This window comes from Ahaetulla prasina, chromosome 2 (assembly GCF_028640845.1).
Source record: "Ahaetulla prasina isolate Xishuangbanna chromosome 2, ASM2864084v1, whole genome shotgun sequence".
In the NCBI taxonomy this organism is placed as follows: domain Eukaryota; kingdom Metazoa; phylum Chordata; class Lepidosauria; order Squamata; family Colubridae; genus Ahaetulla; species Ahaetulla prasina.
The window spans coordinates 184,353,182-184,370,555 of record NC_080540.1 but is presented as its reverse complement, the minus strand read 5'-3'; the positions used below and the strand labels follow the sequence as shown (position 1 = coordinate 184,370,555).

Here is a 17,374-nt window from a genome sequence, read left to right as displayed (position 1 = left end):
ATCAAAAGCTTTGCAGAAGTCTATGTAGATTGCATATATTGCTTTCCCTTGATCAAGGTTGGTAGTCCATATGTTTTTGCAGTGGAGAAGTTGTAAATTACAGGATAATTTTTTTTTCTGAAACCAAATTGTTTATTAGAGAGTAGGTTGTTTGTTTCTAGGTGGAGGATAATGGATTGGTTGATGATAGATTCCATTACTTTGCAGGTGACACAACATAGAGAGATTGGTCTGTAGTTTTCAACTAGGCTGGGATCTCCTTTTTTTGAAGATAGGGATGACTGTGGCTAGAGACCAAAGTTTGGGAAGGGAACTAGTCATGAAAGCTTTATTAAAGATTATGCTTAGGGGTTCTGCTATATTAATTGAAAGTTTTTTTTAAGAAGTATGCACATAGTCCATCAGGCCCAATAGATAATGATGGTTTCAGGTTGCAAAGAGCTTTTTCAACATTATCTTCTGTGAAGTCTATATGTGTTAACTCGTTGTGCTCATTGTTAGTACGATTGGGGAATGTCGGATATGTGCCATCACTGTTTACAAACACTGAGCCAAAGAATGTGTTAAAGAGGTTTGCTTTAACTGTTTCATCAGTACATTCTTTGCCGTTAGATTCTTTTAGTGGTGGGATGTATCTTGTTTCTTTAAGTTTATTGTTCACAAAATTATAAAAAGCATGATTGGAATGTGTGCGTAGAAGGTCTTCTTCTTGCTTGGTGTGGTAAATGTTACATTCAGTTTTTATTTGGTTGCAAATATTTCTGTAGCGGTTTTTGAAGTTTGCTACATAGCCCTTTTTGTTTCTTCTCCAGAGGGATTTTTTTTTTTGGATTGAAGCTTTTTTATTGATATGGGTAATTTTTTTTATTTTTTTTTATTTTGGTGGTGATTTGTCGTACCTATAGTTTGATGATTTTATTGATTTCAAGTAGGAATACTTTATAGTGGTCTTCTGCAGTGATACAGGTTGAGAATAGATTTTGCCAGTCAATAAATGAGAGATCATTGTTTATAAGGTCATAGTTGGCTTTTTTAAAATTGTAGTTAGGAGTACTATTGTTATGACGATTTATGTGAGGGTGTATATCGAGACAAAAAGTCTATCATGCAGTGGTTACTGTTGGAAAAGGGTTCTTTTATTTGTAGTCCATAAATTGAGTTCGTGTTATTGCAAAAGAAGAGGTCGAGGCAGTTCTTGAGTCTTGTATTGTTAGTTACTAGTTGTTCAAGGCCAAGGTTTGTAACTGCGTTGTATAGTGTAGTATGGATTGGTTCGGTTATACATTCATTTGTTATCCAGTTTATAGAAGGTAGATTTAGGTCACCCAGGAAGATGAGAGGATATGGAAAAGAGGTAGCCCATGTTAGCAGTGAGGTTAACATGTTTGCATGAGTGATGTTGTAGTCAGGGGCTCTGTAGCATAGTATGAATCTTAGCGTGGTTTTAGTGGACAGGTCACATACAATAGTTTCAGGTAGAGAGAGTTTATGTGCAACTTGAATATTTTTTAAGTTCAGTGATTTTTTGTAAAAGATAGCTACTCCACCACCTCTGCAGTGTTCACGATCTGATCGAAAGATTTGATACTCTTTGTTTGAAATAATGGAGTCAGAGACATTAAGGTGGTCCATTAAGGACCACCTTAATGTCCCTTAATGTGGTCCCTTAATGTGGTCCATTAAGGACATGTAGTCCTTAATGGACCACAGCTCCCTGGAGGAATGTAAGCAATAGGATACTTCAAGGTTCTGTTATGGGCCCACTGAACAACTGAAGCTGTTGTGATGACCAGGACCTGAATGCAGTTTAGTCAAAAAGTCCATTAGTTTCTATCCACTAATAAATGTAGGATATGGCAGGTACATTTTTAAGGATTGTCCTAGCCATACCTGCTATGCCACAGAAAGGGGACCTGGATCGGCAACGCTTCAGATTGTCACTTCTTCCGGTGGCAGAGCACCTTCTGTCCAAGATGGTTGACACTTGTGCTGCGGAGTGCTTGTTCTTCTTGGAAATCTAGCAACTGTCTTGCTGAGTTTGAATTGAGGCTTAATAATTTGCTGCTCAGCTTCATGTCTGTCCTGCTCGGCTGGCCAGGTTCTCTGCAATCGACTATAATTTGGGATAGCAAAAGCCAGAACCGTTTCTCCATTTATTCTGCCACCCTGTAGCGCCAGGAGCCCAGGACCGCTTGACGGACACCGTCGCTTTTCCTACAAAGATCGAGCTGCACTCACGCACACACGGCAGAGGAAGGGGGCGTTGCCTCCCTGGCCAGCCTACCTCCGCTCCCGCCCCCCCTCCGTCTCCGCCCCCGCCCCCGCCTTCTCCGACTACAAGCCCCAGTTTAGGCTTGGCACGCAAGCGGAGGAGGCATCCGAGGAATTTGCTTCCCGCGGAGCGCGTCCCACGGTCCTTGGGCTGAACGCCTCTTCACTTCTCTTGCATGGGGCACGGCAGGACGGAGTCGCCCGTGGCTGAGTGATGGCCCAGCCTTTACTCAGGAAAACTTTATCCCGGCTGAGGAGCAAGGAGCGCCTGCGGAGCAAAAAGTCGGCGGCCGCGCCTCAGAACGAATCAGGTACTCGAGGGAGGCACAGGGTCTGGGCTCCCTTCTCTCGTCCCCCCGCCGGGGCACATAGACACCTTGCCGACAGGAGGGGGCTGCTGTAGACATCTTTGGCATTTCCTCCCCAGCTGTTCCTGAAATAGGCAAAAGGAAGCAAAGGGAAGAGGCTACCGAGCTGTAGCTCAATCCTTTTCGCGGTGGGACTGGGGGAGCTGAACCAACGAGGCCAAGCTCCAGAGCGAATTGCTGAGGCCGTTCTCTATAGACGGCCCCCATTTTTCTGCCCGGCCCCGGCCTCCGGATTGAGATGGAAAGTGCTTCTTGTGCCTATCGGCCCGTTGAGTAATAGGGAAGCGGGGTGAACTTGGAACTTCTAGTTCTGCAACTTCGGCAGCCCCTGCCTCCTTTCTGAAAGCATTCCTAGCAGTCGGGTGAAAGCTGTTGTTCGTGGTCGGCGGCGACTTTGATTGCAGGAATAGTAGAAAGAGATCGAGATCGAGACCCTTCTGGTTTTAAGGAGATGTATTCGCCAAATAGCCCTGTGTTCCTGAAATAAGTAGCCCAAAGGGATGACAGTTGCATCCTACAGCCAGAGAGAGTGGGAGGTTCATACAGTCACAGAACATATGATTGCCAGAAATAATAACTTGAATGGATCTTATGTGCTGGATGCCATTCTGCACCATCATGTGATTCCATTGTCACAAAGAGCTAGTGTAGAATAATAGTTCAAGTGTTAGAGGTGGACTGGGAAAATCCATGTTCCAATCCCTGGTTGATTGTTGGATTTGCTGTGTAAACTTGAGGCAATCACTCTCTTTCAGCCAACACAGTCTTGTGGATTGTGTTGTGGATAAAGTAAGAGAAGGGTGTACACCATGGTATGCACTGCATTTACTACTGGGGGAAAGATGAGATAGAAAAGAAGCATTAAACAAAAATGCACATCCTGGCTTCCAGCTGCTGCAAATAAAACTCTCTGACAAGAGATCCACAAATGGCTGGATGAATTAAGTGTTAATTCTGCAATGGAATGCAGAAGATGTCAATTGTCATATCTTCTAATTAGTCTGGTGACACTATAAGAATGGCCTTAGGAAATCTTTATATAGATTCCCTTCTCCATTAAGGTCCTTCACCATGAACATTCACAGACTGAGTGCTGAAAGTCCAGAAAGTTGGGATAAATACTGAAATAATAAAGCAGCATGACTTGTATGAGAGACGCTTACAGTCATATTGAACCAGGTAGCTAGTTTAGATTTGCTTGGGATTAATAAACAAACATACCACTATGAGCTTCTGGAGAAAGTAGCTTGCTCTAAACCTCATGTCTTCTTCTGTAAATAAAAAGTAATGATCATGTAGCTTGTAGAACTGAGAAAGTGAACTTGACATGTAAATTAAATGTATTCTGCCAGTTATGATAGCTGTGAAAAAAATCTTTCCTTGAGAGTATCCTACATTTCTGCAGAGAAATTTTGTTTCTGTTATTATCAAAGTTCTTGTTATATATTCAAGCCCACTAAACCTCTTTTTGATTTTAATGTTAATTCTTCCTCCATATGTAAACTTGTTTTTGGTAATTCTTTTGTAATTTTTTTCTTTTATGACTATAAATCTCTTTGAGATATCAGATTGAACTGAAGTCAGTTTTTACTACTTGTAAAAACAATGACAAAGCTATCTTAAGATCTAAGTGTGACTGTTTTTTACCCCCAGATTTTAACTGAGAACTTTCCGCAATAGTGATGGAAATGGTAATGTACAATTTCCCTAGTCAATGAAGACAAAATATTTTTTAAAAATAGTGAAATAATGTAATCAAATATTTTGATTGATGAAACAGGATGTTCTAAAGTAACTCTGAAAAAGGAGGTAATTCTACTGTTTGTGCTCTTTCTAATCTCTCCTGATTTGTGACCTGCATCTTCATTCTTGAGTTATGCCTGAATCAATGGATTCTTCATGTGGAGTCAGTTGGGGATCTACAAAAAGAGCTCTGTGTCTTGGCCAAGGAGGGACTATGCAGTAAACAACAGGAAATCCAACTTGGCACTTGTTGTGACCCAGGTTCCTGGACCCAGACTCCTGGACTCGGATGATTCAGAAAATGAGGGAGAAGACCTGGCAAGCCCTGTTTCTCTTGAGCCCTCTCCCTCCCTGGCACCCACTCAAAGGGAGGGGCCGGCACGGCCTGATTCTCCCGGGCCTTCTTCTGATTTGGCAACGCCCCAAGAACAGTTTTGGAGGGACGCAAGATTACGAAGGCTTGATCGACGTGCGCAGCAGCGGAAGAGTTGGGACAAAGCCAAGTCATAATTGTCATGCAGTGACATCTGCAGAGACTATAAATAGGAGGCGGGACTTCCTGGTTTTTTGTCTCGGACAAAGCAATGAATTTGGCGCGAGCTAACTATTTCATGGAGGGAAGAATATATTCGTGAGTAATTCTGGCCTTATCTATAATTTCCTCGTTATCTCCAGAAACTTGGCAGGCCCGTGGGTAGACGTGGCCAGGACATGTATCTATGTAAAAAAAAGGAAGGCCTCTGACTGACTCTTTGCTGGGAGTATTAGGGGGAGGGAAACAGAACATTTTGTCCAAGACCTGACTAAAACATCTTCCACCAAAGATGGATCAGCAGCAGGTACAGCAGCAGTTAGAGCAGCTACAAGCGGCTAATCAACAGCTCCAGCAGCAAGTGGCTCACTTGGCAGGCCAACTTGCTGCCAGGAATGTGCCTGCAGCCCCCCCCATCCTCCCACCTCCTCCTCGTCGCAAGTGCCCGATAACCGTGCCGGATAAGTTTTCTGGGCAGCCTGAGATGTTCCCGACCTTCTTGGGACAGTGCCAGCTCTACATGGCTATGAGGCCAGAGGATTTCCCAGACGACCGGGCTAAGGTGGCCTTCGTGATTAACCTTCTTTCCGGCTCGGCTGCTCGATGGGCCACGCCCCTCTTGCTCCAGGACAGCCCCCTGCTGGCGGACCCCGTTCGAATGCTGACGGCAACCAGGCGCCTTAAGGAACTCCGTCAAGGGAAACGCCCCCTGCAGGAGTACATCGCCGAATTTCGTCTTTTGTGCCAGGACTCTGACTGGAATGATGCAGCGCTGGTGGACGCGTTCCAGGAGGGACTCTCAGAGGAATTGCAAGACGAGCTGGCCCGCGTGGGGGCGCCGCGGACCCTCGACAACTTGGTGCCCCTTTGTCTCCGCCTCGATGCCCGTCTGCAACGGCGACCGTCCCGTCGCACCCCCCGGGACCCTCCGTCGACATCTGCACCCCCACTTCCTGCACCACCAGCACCCAGGGTCGCCCCACGTTTTGTAACCGCTGCGGAAGAGCCCATGGAGTTGGGAGCGGCCAGACCTCGCCTAACAGCCCAGGAGCGGAACCGGAGGCGCCAAGGGGGATTGTGCCTGTACTGTGGGGAGCCCGGCCACTTCGCCGCTTCTTGCCCCAGAAAGCGAAGTGGGGCACGCACGCCGGTCCCCGAATCACAGCGTGACCAATCGGGAAACGGAGCAGGCCCGACCTCGGGGAAACCCTAGGTCGGGCACGTACTAAGCCCCCACTGGACGTTGCGGAAGTAGACTCTGGGCCCCCTCGGCATCTGATTCTGGACACACGGATATGGTTGGGGAACCAGTCGGACGGGCTCCAGGCGCATGCGCTGGTGGACTCAGGGGCCACAACAAACTTTATGGACCAGGCCTTTGTGACCCAGTTTGCGGTCCCCGTGGTTCCGGTGGACCCTCCGATGCGGGTAGAGACAATTGATGGACGAGAACTGGTGTCCGGCCCCATTAAATTCGCCACCCAGCCTTTGCGCCTGGCTATTGGGGACCATGAGGAGGCGATCCAGTTTTATGTCACGGCGGACCTTCATTTTCCCTTGGTCCTTGGGTTGGCCTGGCCGGACCCACGATCCTCAGGTGGCCTGGTCGCGAACGCCATCTCTTTCCCGAGTCTGCAGTGCGTCGATCACATCCGCCACACCTGTGCCGGCCAGAACGTCCCACCGCTGCCATCACCTTGCCTCCTGAGCTGACGGACTTCGCCGACGTGTTCAGCGAGAAGGAGGCGGACCGACTACCCCGCATCGGCCCCACGATTGCCCGTGGACCTTCTGCCCAACGCACCACTGCCTGTGGGACGCCTGTATTCCATGTCGGAGCCCGAGTTGGCCGCCTCAGGGACTTCCTGGACAAAAACCTGGCCCGAGGGTTCATCCGCCTTCAAAGTCCCTCTCGGCCCCGGTCCTCTTTGTGAAGAAGAAGACAGGGGACTTGCGCCTATGCTGTGATTACCGCCGGCTAAACGCCATTACGGTGCGGAATCGCTACCCCCTGCCGCTCATCCCGGAGCTACTGGAAAGGTTGCGGGAGGCCACGATCTTCACCAAGCTCGATCTCCGGGGGGCCTACAACCTGGTGCGGATACGAGAAGGAGACGAATGGAAGACGGCATTCGGCACCCGATACGGACACTACGAATACACTGTCATGCCATTTGGGTTGACCAATGCTCCCGCCGTTTTTCAGCACTTCATGAACGACGTGTTCCGAGACATGTTGGATCGGTTCGTGGTTATCTACCTGAACGACATCCTGATTTACTCCCGGTCCAGGGAAAGCCACCTTCGACACGCCAGTCTGGTTCTGCAACGCTTGCGGGAGCAACAACTCAATGCGAAGCTGGAGAAATGCGTCTTCTTCCGGACTTCCATAGAATTCCTCGGGCATATCATCTCGCCCGAGGGCATAGCCATGGACCCATGTAAAGTAGAAGCTTTGTGTAGCTGGGAAGCCCCTCGTCGGGTGAAGGATGTTCAGCGCCTGCTGGGCTTCGCCAACTACTACGGACCTTCATCCCGGCTTCGCCACACTGACAGCTCCACTTACCCAGCTCCTCAGGAAGAAGGTTGCATTCGGTGGGGTCCCCGCAGCAAGAAGCATTCACAGCCCTCAAGAAAGCCTTCGTCACGGAACCCGTCCTGAGGCATCCCGACCGCTCCGGCCTTTTGTGGTGGAAACGGACGCGTCCAATGTGGCTCTGGGAGCGGTGCTGCTACAGGCTCCGGCGAATGGTGGCACACTTTTCCCTGCGCTTACTACTCCGGAAACTCAACCCTTCCGAGCGCAACTACACTATCTGGGAAAAGAGTTGCTGGCTATCAAGGCTGCATTCGAGGCTTGGCGACACCATCTGGAGGGCCCGACATCAGGTGGAGGTCGAGCGGACCATCGGAATCTCGAGCACCTCACCACAGCTCGGAAGTTGAACCAGCGGCAGATCCGGTGGTCGTTGTTTTTGCCCGGTTCAACTTCCGCGTGACCTACATTCCCAGCGGTCACAACCGGAGGCGGATGCCCTGTCCCGCAAGCCAGAGTACCTCTGCGCCAAGGACCCCTTCCTCCACGGACAGTGCTGCCGGCAGAAGCCTTGGCGCAGCACGGAGCCAGTGGACTTGCGGGCCCAGGTGCGAGGCGCAGCGCCAGGACGCCTGGTCGCAGCAAAGGAGAGCGGAGGTGGGCCCCACGTCTCCTTGGACCTTGGAGGAGGACTTACTCAAGTTTGGGCGATTATATGTACCCACAGGACCACTCCGAGCCCTCGTCATGACCCAGTGCCACGACAACCCTGCAGCAGGACATTTTGGGTTCTTCAAGACCCTCCACCTGGTGACACGGACCTTTTGGTGGCCCAGTGCGGCATGATATACATGCCTACGTGACATCCTGCGTACCGTGCCGGCAAGCCAAGACCGCCACGGGGCCCCTCCCGGCTCCTCCAGCCCTTGCCGACACCCGACAGACCCTGGGGCGATCTCTATGGATTTCCTGACAGACCTGCCGCCGTCCTCTGGGTTCACCACGGTGCTGGTGGTGGTGGACATGCTCACCAAGATGGCACACTTCATCCCATGCCGCGGACTGCCCACAGCCGCAAAACGGCCCGTCTCTTTCTGCAGCACATCTTCCGCCTCCATGGTCTACCGGACAGGGTGGTTTCGGACCATGAGTTCAGTTCACAGCCCGCTTCTGGAAGAGCCTGATGGCGCGTTGGAGGTGCAGGTATGTCTGTCGTCATCGCACCATCCGGAGACCGACGGGGTACAGAGAAGGTCATCGGTATACTGGAACAGTATCTCCGTTGCTTCATCAACCAGCAACAGGACAACTGGGCGACTACCTATCTCTGGCGGAGTTTGCTTTTAACAACTCTCAGCACACCTCTACTCAGATGACCCCGTTCTTTGCCAATGTGGGTACCATCCGCGGCTCTTCCTCTGGCACCACCGGACTCTCCTGTTCCCGAACGCAGACCTTCCTGACGGAATTGCATGCGGTCCAACAGTTGGTACGTCAGCAGCTGAATCGGGCAAAGGAGGACTACAACGGTCCGCTGACCGCTCCCGACGGGCAACGCCCCGCTGGCAGTTGGAGACCGGTGTGGCTCTCCACCAAACACCTCCCGTCCGACCGGCCGGTAAAGAAGTTGGACCACCGATTCATCGGCCCGTTCCCTGTCGAGGCAGTCATCAACCCGGTAGCCTACCGACTGACCCTGCCACGATCCATGCGGATCCACCCGTTTTCACGGTCCCTTCTGGTTCCTGAGGCCACACCGAGTCCCCTTCGTGCCCAACAGCACCGTCACTGTCGCCGAGGACGGGTCGGAGGAATCTGAAGTCCACAGCGTCACGAGACTCTCGCTGGCTAAAGGGTCGTTTACAATATTTGATCGCGTGGAAGGGATACGGGACTGATTTCTCCTGGGTAGATGCCTCCGACGTTCATGCCCCTGACCTGGTGCAGGCCTTCCATGAGCAGAACCCAGCCCGACCGCATCCCGATCGTCAGCCCCGGGGGAAGGGCCCTGCGGTGAGGGATAGTGTTGTGACCCAGGTTCCTGGACCCAGACTCCTGGACTCGGATGATTCAGAAAATGAGGGAGAAGACCTGGCAAGCCCTGTTTCTCTTGAGCCCTCTCCCTCCCTGGCACCCACTCAAAGGGAGGGGCCGGCACGGCCTGATTCTCCCGGGCCTTCTTCTGATTTGGCAACGCCCCAAGAACAGTTTTGGAGGGACGCAAGATTACGAAGGCTTGATCGACGTGCGCAGCAGCGGAAGAGTTGGGACAAAGCCAAGTCATAATTGTCATGCAGTGACATCTGCAGAGACTATAAATAGGAGGCGGGACTTCCTGGTTTTTTGTCTCGGACAAAGCAATGAATTTGGCGCGAGCTAACTATTTCATGGAGGGAAGAATATATTCGTGAGTAATTCTGGCCTTATCTATAATTTCCTCGTTATCTCCAGAAACTTGGCAGGCCCGTGGGTAGACGTGGCCAGGACATGTATCTATGTAAATAAAAGGGAAAAAAAAGGAAGGCCTCTGACGGACTCTTTGCTGGGAGTATTGGGGGAAGGGAAACAGAACAGCACTAGGTCTCAGCAGCTGGAAGCTTGGGACAGACATCCTGGCCTTTATTGCAATCCTCAGCTGCATGTCTTCAGGTCAAGCCCGGATGTGGTGGGTTTGTCATCATTCCCGCCCCCCCCCCCACCCCTTTCCCTATACTTCTTAAATACTTTCCCATTCTTCTTTGGCATTATCAGTAGTTCTGAAGGGTTTTTTCACTCAGAGAAAGTTTTATTTCTAAGATTGTTGAGAGCTCAGACTTAATTTTCAGTGTTCCTTTGTGATGTGAATTGAGAGTGTCTGCTCCATTATCTGACAACATAATTGAGGTACTATCAGTCAGTAGGAAACTAAACTCTGGAATTGAAATTCAGCCTTTTGTAGAAAAGTTTAGAGTCCTGAATAAAGACTGAGTGGATGAGTGCACCTTCATCCTCATCACTAAATTTGCAGATGGTGATTTTACACAATTACATATAGTGTGTCAGTGGCGTTCTTTCCTGAACTGGCTGAATGTGTCAGTGATTATACATCCCTTGATTACATCCTGTCTTGACAGTTGCAACATGCTGTGTCCTTGAAAAGTGGAAGCTGCCATAGCTGCTAGATAGCTAAACAGTTCAAAATACAGGAATCATCTATACCAAAATATCTGCACCAGCTGTCAACTGCTTACTTGCCACAATATAAAGTGCTGGTATTGATTTTTAAAGTCATGAAAAGCTTAGGCTCCCCCTTCCTTATGATCCTATATGTTTATTGAATTCTGCAAGAGAGACCTTTGAAGATGATCCCACTGTCAGAGGCCCATCTTTCAGGCACACAAGAGAAGGCCTTGTTCTATGTTGGTCCCAGACTATGAAGCGCATTCCCTTGGGACATGCATTTGCCCAGCTGTCTCAGTGTCTACAAAGTAAATGAAGATGGATCTCTTCTGCCAAGTTTTGTGGTTGATTGATTTTACCATTTGTTTTAGTACTAATCTTAATCTGCATTTTTAGCTTTTTACTTTTCTAGTAAAAAATAATTGCAAGGGGCAATTTATTTGAATAGTGCTATCACATCCCTCTTCTGCTAAACATTCCCAGCTCCTTCAGTCTGTCTTCATGGGGTTTAGTTTATTATCCCCTGGTCATCTTCATTGCCTTTCTTTGAACCTATTCAGTTTCTCTAAATCTTTTAAAGTGTGGTGACTAGAATTGTCACAGTATTAAAGGTGGAGTCTGACTAATGCAGGACAGAATGGAAGGATTGCTTCTTCTGACTGAATATATCTTTGCCTTTTTTGCAGTCATACAATACCTTGTTAGCTCATATTCAGTTTGCAATATACTACTACAACATCATTTTCACAAGTACTGTTACTAAGTCAGGGGTCTCCCATACTATATGTATTCATTTTATTTTTGTTTCTTAACTGAACATAGCACTTGAGTCTGTTAAATGTATTTCTGTTACTTTCATCCCATTTCTCTAGGATTTCAAGTTCAGTTTGAATTTTATTTATTCTGGGATATTAGTTATCCCTCCTAATTTTGTGTTGTCTGCAAAGAAGAAGAATAGAATAAAACTTTATTGTCACTTTAAATGTACACTAATCAGCATACAATAAAATGAAATTTCATTGCATTCAGCTCTCAGAAGATGACCATTGTGCATATACCCAAATACCCACACATATATGACATAGAGAAACATCACAGTCTAGTTTGAATGTATACATATACATGACGGAAAAAAAGAATCCTGCGAATTTACAACAGATGGCATAACAAATATGTTATGACAGCTCTGCGCATGCGCAAGATGGCGCGGCTCTGAGGACTCGGCTCCGGCGACGAGAGGCCCCTCCGATGTTGACGAAGCCTCGGCCGTCCGTTTAGCCGCTTGCTGTCCCCGGCCCGGTAGATCTTACTTCGGGCAGCCATATGAGAGGTCTTTGGACTCCCTCGTACATGTGGCTGCCGAGAACGAGGCCGGGTAGGCAAGCGGTGGTTTCTGGCGGCCATGTTTTTAGGCTCGGAGGTGGGGCGATGAGTCGGCGTTTTTTACGGCCGTTTTTCTGCCGATTCGTCTGGCCGGCTGGCTGCTAGCCCCTGGCCCGTCCCCCGGCCCCCTTCTGACTGCGGACTCCGGACTTTTCGGGGGTAGCCTTTGGGCTCCAGCCTCTGCAATCGTGGACGACCTGGATGATTGCGGAGGTATTCCATCTACCCCTATTGCCATCTGCCTCGCTGCCATGGTTTCTTGGCTTTCCCCCTGCTGCCGGATTATGGACTTGGCAACCTTCATACCCCCCAGCCTCTCGGAGAGGTTTAGCCTTTTATATGGACTTCGCCTCTTGGAGGGAGAGGTCTGGGGAGACCCGGCTTCTGGAGTGGTTAGGATTCTTTTCCTGGCCATGTCTGGAGATGGTTATTGGAGGATTGCGGGGAGACGATGGAGGCACCCCGGAGTTGCCCCCTGCAACCAGTCTATGACTGTGACTATTTTAACATCACCCATGCCCCCCTCGGCCTTTTTTGAGACTACTATGGCCGTTTATGGTCCTATTAGGACTCCTTGGGGGGGGACATGGGATTTAGTTGGGGACAGAGGAGGACGGAGGAGGACGTAGCCAGCGACTGGAATACCATTTCCCCTCACCCCCGGTTCCAGGATGTTTGGACTAGGCACCGGACAGAATACCATCTTGACTGTCATTCGGTGCTAATTGCTGTTCCATTCTTTGTATGCCTTCATTCTGGACTAGTACCATCAGTCATCATCTTGCCATCCGGAGATGGAGCCTCTACTTTGCCGATTCTTAGTCTCAGCTGCTACGCATTATACTGCTTGTGAACTCTTGCGCCTGCGAGGTGCCCCCGCCTCGCAGGAATGGCCCTCCTCATTATCGAGGGCCGGCCTCCATGACGGGTCTTGGGACCCACAGAGGTGGCATGCGAAAAAGAAGAGCTTGTGGGGTTTTTTAGAGAGGGAATTTTTAAGGGGTGGGAGGGTAAGGGCGGGTAATGGGGGTAACCCGTCGGGTAAGGGGCCAGTTCCTGCACATGCTCGCGGCGGTTTTTTATTATCAGGTTCGGAGGTTATGGGGGAGGAGTCTGTTCCTATCTGTGAGGGTGGTCCTATTGACACGGTAAGTGGGAGGGGCAGGTATGGCGGAAGCGAGGGGTCATATCAAATTCCGGGAGCGCGTGCTCGATGTCTTAAAGCGATCACACGCCCCGCCCCCTTGGACTTTTCCCGTTCCCCGGATGGTCAGGATCCTCAGAGCCTGGGCCTTCGGTTGATGTTGTGCAATGCTCGGTCTGTGGTGAACAAAGCCCCCCTTGTTTGTGATCTTATACAGGGGGGTTCCGCGGACCTTATGGGCATTACGGAGACCTGGTTGGGCACTGAAGGGGGCGTGCCCCTTGTAGAGATGTGCCCGCCGGGTTTCCGTGCATTCCATCAGCCGAGGGCCCAGGGTAGGGGTGGGGGGGTGGCGGTTGTGATTAGAGAGAGTCTAGAGCCGAGGGAGACCACTGTACCTCAGATTGCCGGGTGCGAATCCCTCTTTGTGAGATGGGGTCGTAGGTGTCAGATGGGCTTGCTGATCACGTACCTGGCTCCTTGCTGCGTGACAGCTGCCCTGCCCGAGCTCCTGGAGATGCTGGCTGGGGTGGCAGTTGAGACCCCCAGACTTTTAGTCATGGGGGACTTTAACTTGCCACCTTCCGGCCCACCATCGACGGCAGCTCGGGAGTTCACGGCTTCCATGACGGCCTTGGATCTGACCCAAGTAGTTGATGGCCCTACTCACATTGGGGGTGGCACTCTGGACCTGATTTTTCTCTCTGGACAGTGGTTGAGAGATCTGGACTTAAAGGAAATAGTCATCGAACCTTTGTCATGGTCAGATCACTCTCTTCTTCGCTTGGACTTTCTGACCGCCATTCACCACCGCAGGGAGGCGGAGCCGACACGTTGGTTCCGCCCCAGGCGCCTGATGGACCCTGATGGGTTCCGGACGGAGCTTGGGCCGTTTCCTGAGGGTCTGGCCCACGGCTCGGCTGAGGAACTTGCGGCGGCCTGGGAACGGGCCGCGGCGGGGGCCTTAGACCGTGTCGTGCCTTTGCGGCCTCTGACCCGGCGCAGGTCCCAACCGGCTCCTTGGTTTTCCGAGGAGCTGAGAGGGATGAAGCGCCGGAGAAGACGCCTAGAGAGTTCCTGGAGGTCTAGCCGTTCGGAAGCTGATCGGACACTAGTGAAGTCCTATACTAGGACTTACCTAGTGGCATTGAGGAAGCGGTAGCTACGCCTCCTCCTCATTGCATCGGCAGATACCCCCCCAGCCGCCCTGTTCCGGGTGCCCCCCCCCCTCCTACATCAGGGGGAGCGGGATGACCCGCTGCAGGGCCGTGCTGAGGAGTTTAACGGTTATCTATACGATAAAATCGTTCAGCTTCGGGATGGGTTGGACCAAGATTGCGGTGATGCGGGCGAGATGTTCGAGGGTGGTCTTGGCGATATTGTTTGGGATGAGTTTGACCCTGTGGCTCCTGAGGACATGGACAGGTTGCTGGGTAGGCTGAATGCCACCACATGTTTACTGGACCCGTGGCCCTCCTGGCTGGTGCTGGCCACTGGGGAGGTCACACGAGGCTGGCTCCAGGCGATTACGACCGCTTCTTTGGTGGAGGTGTCTTCCGGCCGCCTTGAAAGAGGCGGTGGTGAGGCCCTCCTCAAGAAGCCTTCCCTGGACCCGGCTGTTTTAGGTAACTATCGTCCGGTCTCCAACCTTCGCGGCGAAGGTTGTAGAGAGTATGGTGGCATATCAGTTTCCCTTGCACCTGGATGAAACTGTCTATCTAGACCCGTTCCAGTCCGGTTTCCGGCCCGGTTACAGCACGGAGACGGCTTTGGTCGCGTTGGTGGATGATCTCTGGAGGGCCAGGGATAGGGGTTGCTCCTCTGCCCTGGTCCTATTAGACCTCTCAGCGGCTTTCGATACCATCGACCATGGTATCCTGCTGCGCCGGTTGGAGGGATTGGGAGTGGGAGGCACCGTTTATCGGTGGTTCTCCTCCTATCTCTCCGACCGGTCGCAGTCGGTGTTGACAGGGGGGCAGAGGTCGACTCCGAGGCGCCTCACTTGTGGGGTGCCGCAGGGGTCGATTCTCTCGCCCCTCCTGTTTAACATCTACATGAAGCCGCTGGGTGAGATCATCAGTGGTTTCGGTGTGAAGTATCAGCTGTATGCGGATGACACCCAGCTGTACTTTTCACACCGGACCACCCCAACGGTTATCAAGTGCTGTCCCGTGTCTGGAGGCCGACGGGTCTGGATGGGGAGAAACAGGCTCAAGCTCAATCCCGCCAAGACAGAGTGGTTGTGGATGCCGGCATCCCGGTACAGTCAGCAATGCGCGGCTGACCATCGGTGGCGAGTCATTGGCCCCGATGGAAAGGGTCCGCAACTTAGGCGTCCTCCTGGATGAACGGCTGTCTCTAGAAGACCATTTGACGGCCGTCTCCAGGAGAGCGTTCTACCAGGTTCGCCTGGTACGCCAGTTGCGCCCCTTTCTGGACCGAGATGCCCTATGCACGGTCACTCACGCACTCGTGACGCCTCGCCTGGATTACTGCAATGCTCTCTACATGGGGCTCCCTTGAAGGGCATCCGAGGCTGCAGTTAGTCCAGAATGCGGCTGCGGGTGATAGATGGAGCCCTCGTGGCTCCCGTGATAACACCCATCCTGCGCAGACTGCACTGGCTACCTGTGGCTTTCGGTGCGCTTCAAGGTCTTGGTGACCACCTTTAAAGCGCTCCATGGCATTGGGCCGGGTTACTTACGGGACCGCCTACTGCTACCGAATACCTCTCACCGACCCGTGCGCTCTCACAGAGAGGGTCTCCTCAGGGTGCCGTCAGCAAGGCAATGTCGTCTGGCGACGCCCAGGGCAAGGGCCTTCTCTGTGGGGGCTCCCACCCTTTGGAACGAACTTCCCCCCGGACTCCGCCAGCTTCCGGACCTTCGGACCTTCCGCCGCGGGCTTAAAACATATTTATTTAATTGTGCAGGACTGAGCTAGGTTTTAAATTCATGGGTTTTAATTGGGTTTTATTTGTATATTTTAATTAACGGGCTTTTCTTAATTGTTTTTATTCTGTATTTATATTTATATGTTTTTAAATGCCTGTGAACCGCCCTGAGTCCTTCGGGAGATAGGGCGGTATATAAATACGATTAATAAATAAATAAAAATAAAATGATATATGTAATATGTTAAATAACAAAGCTTTTACAGAATTTAGTAGTTCTACTATAAATATTTCAAAATCTCCTCCCAGAGGGGAGCAATAGAAAGAGACTGTCAGATATGCCTCCTTTCAGTACTCAAGAAAGAAAAACCCCAACTCTATTTCCATTGAGAAAGGTACTTTTACTGAATGTGAATTGAATGCAATCAAAGAAAAGCAAGGTCTGAGACAATAGGCATGAAAATCACATATAGGAAATGTCCCCAAAACCCTCCCCCCAAAGGTCTAGTCAGGATTATCCAATCCACAATCCTCCAGGGGATCTTGTGGGGTGCAGCTTCAGATGGTTCCATCCTTCTGGTATCCCGGGACGGTTGGCCTTGACTGGTTATCAGCATGCCAGCTGCAGAGAAAATGCTGAGGGAAAGTTCATCCAATCTTCCCCCTGTACAAGACATCTCCACCAGCTCGCTTCCCCCCCTTCCTCCATAATCATGACAGCTCCCCCCTCCCCCACTTACAATGATAGCCGTAGCAAGCAAGCAAAGCAAGTAATCAGTATGAAGTGGAGGCTGATACAGACCATGAAGTGGGATCTCTAACAATGCTTCAAACTTTAAGCACATAGTGCTTATAAGCAATATCGTGAATAATGGGAAGCAAGCTTCCTATAATCTTCTCTGCTGTCCTTACCACTCTCTGTATGGACTTTCTATCTGAGGCATTGCTACCACCCAACCAAACAGTGATAGAGATTGTTAAATCATGCCTCTGTAAAGTTGATTAAGCATTCCTTCTATCTATCCCTTACAAATGCATATGAAGCTCCTTGCAATGCTGTTCTTCATATTGTTGAAGAACCATAGAAGAACTCTTTGGATGCAATTTTTATGTCTTATATCTTATTTTAATTGTTGTGCCATCCAGCCCACATTTAACTACTGTATTTTGCTAATCAATATATTTTGGAATGCTCTGGCATGGCTGAAATCAAGAAATTTTACAATAGCAATATATACCGCTTTCACAGTGCTTTACAGCTGTCTCTAACTGGTTTACAGAATCAGCAAATTGCCCTCAACAATTTGGGTCCTCATTTTATCGACCTCAGAAGGATGGAAAGCTG

At 50.4% G+C, this 17,374-nt stretch overlaps 1 protein-coding gene across 2 annotated transcripts in view; it reads left to right on the top strand.

The window, feature by feature from the left end:
• Positions 1–2,348: 2,348 nt before the first annotated feature.
• Positions 2,349–17,374, top strand: part of LOC131190859 (rho GTPase-activating protein SYDE1-like) — a 32,859-nt gene continuing 17,833 nt past the window's right edge. For both annotated transcript variants that reach the window (XM_058168323.1, XM_058168324.1), the window contains exon 1: positions 2,349–2,582. In XM_058168323.1, coding sequence (XP_058024306.1) covers positions 2,486–2,582 — 97 coding nt within the window. In that variant the 5' untranslated portion in view covers positions 2,349–2,485. The remainder of the gene's footprint in view (positions 2,583–17,374) is intronic.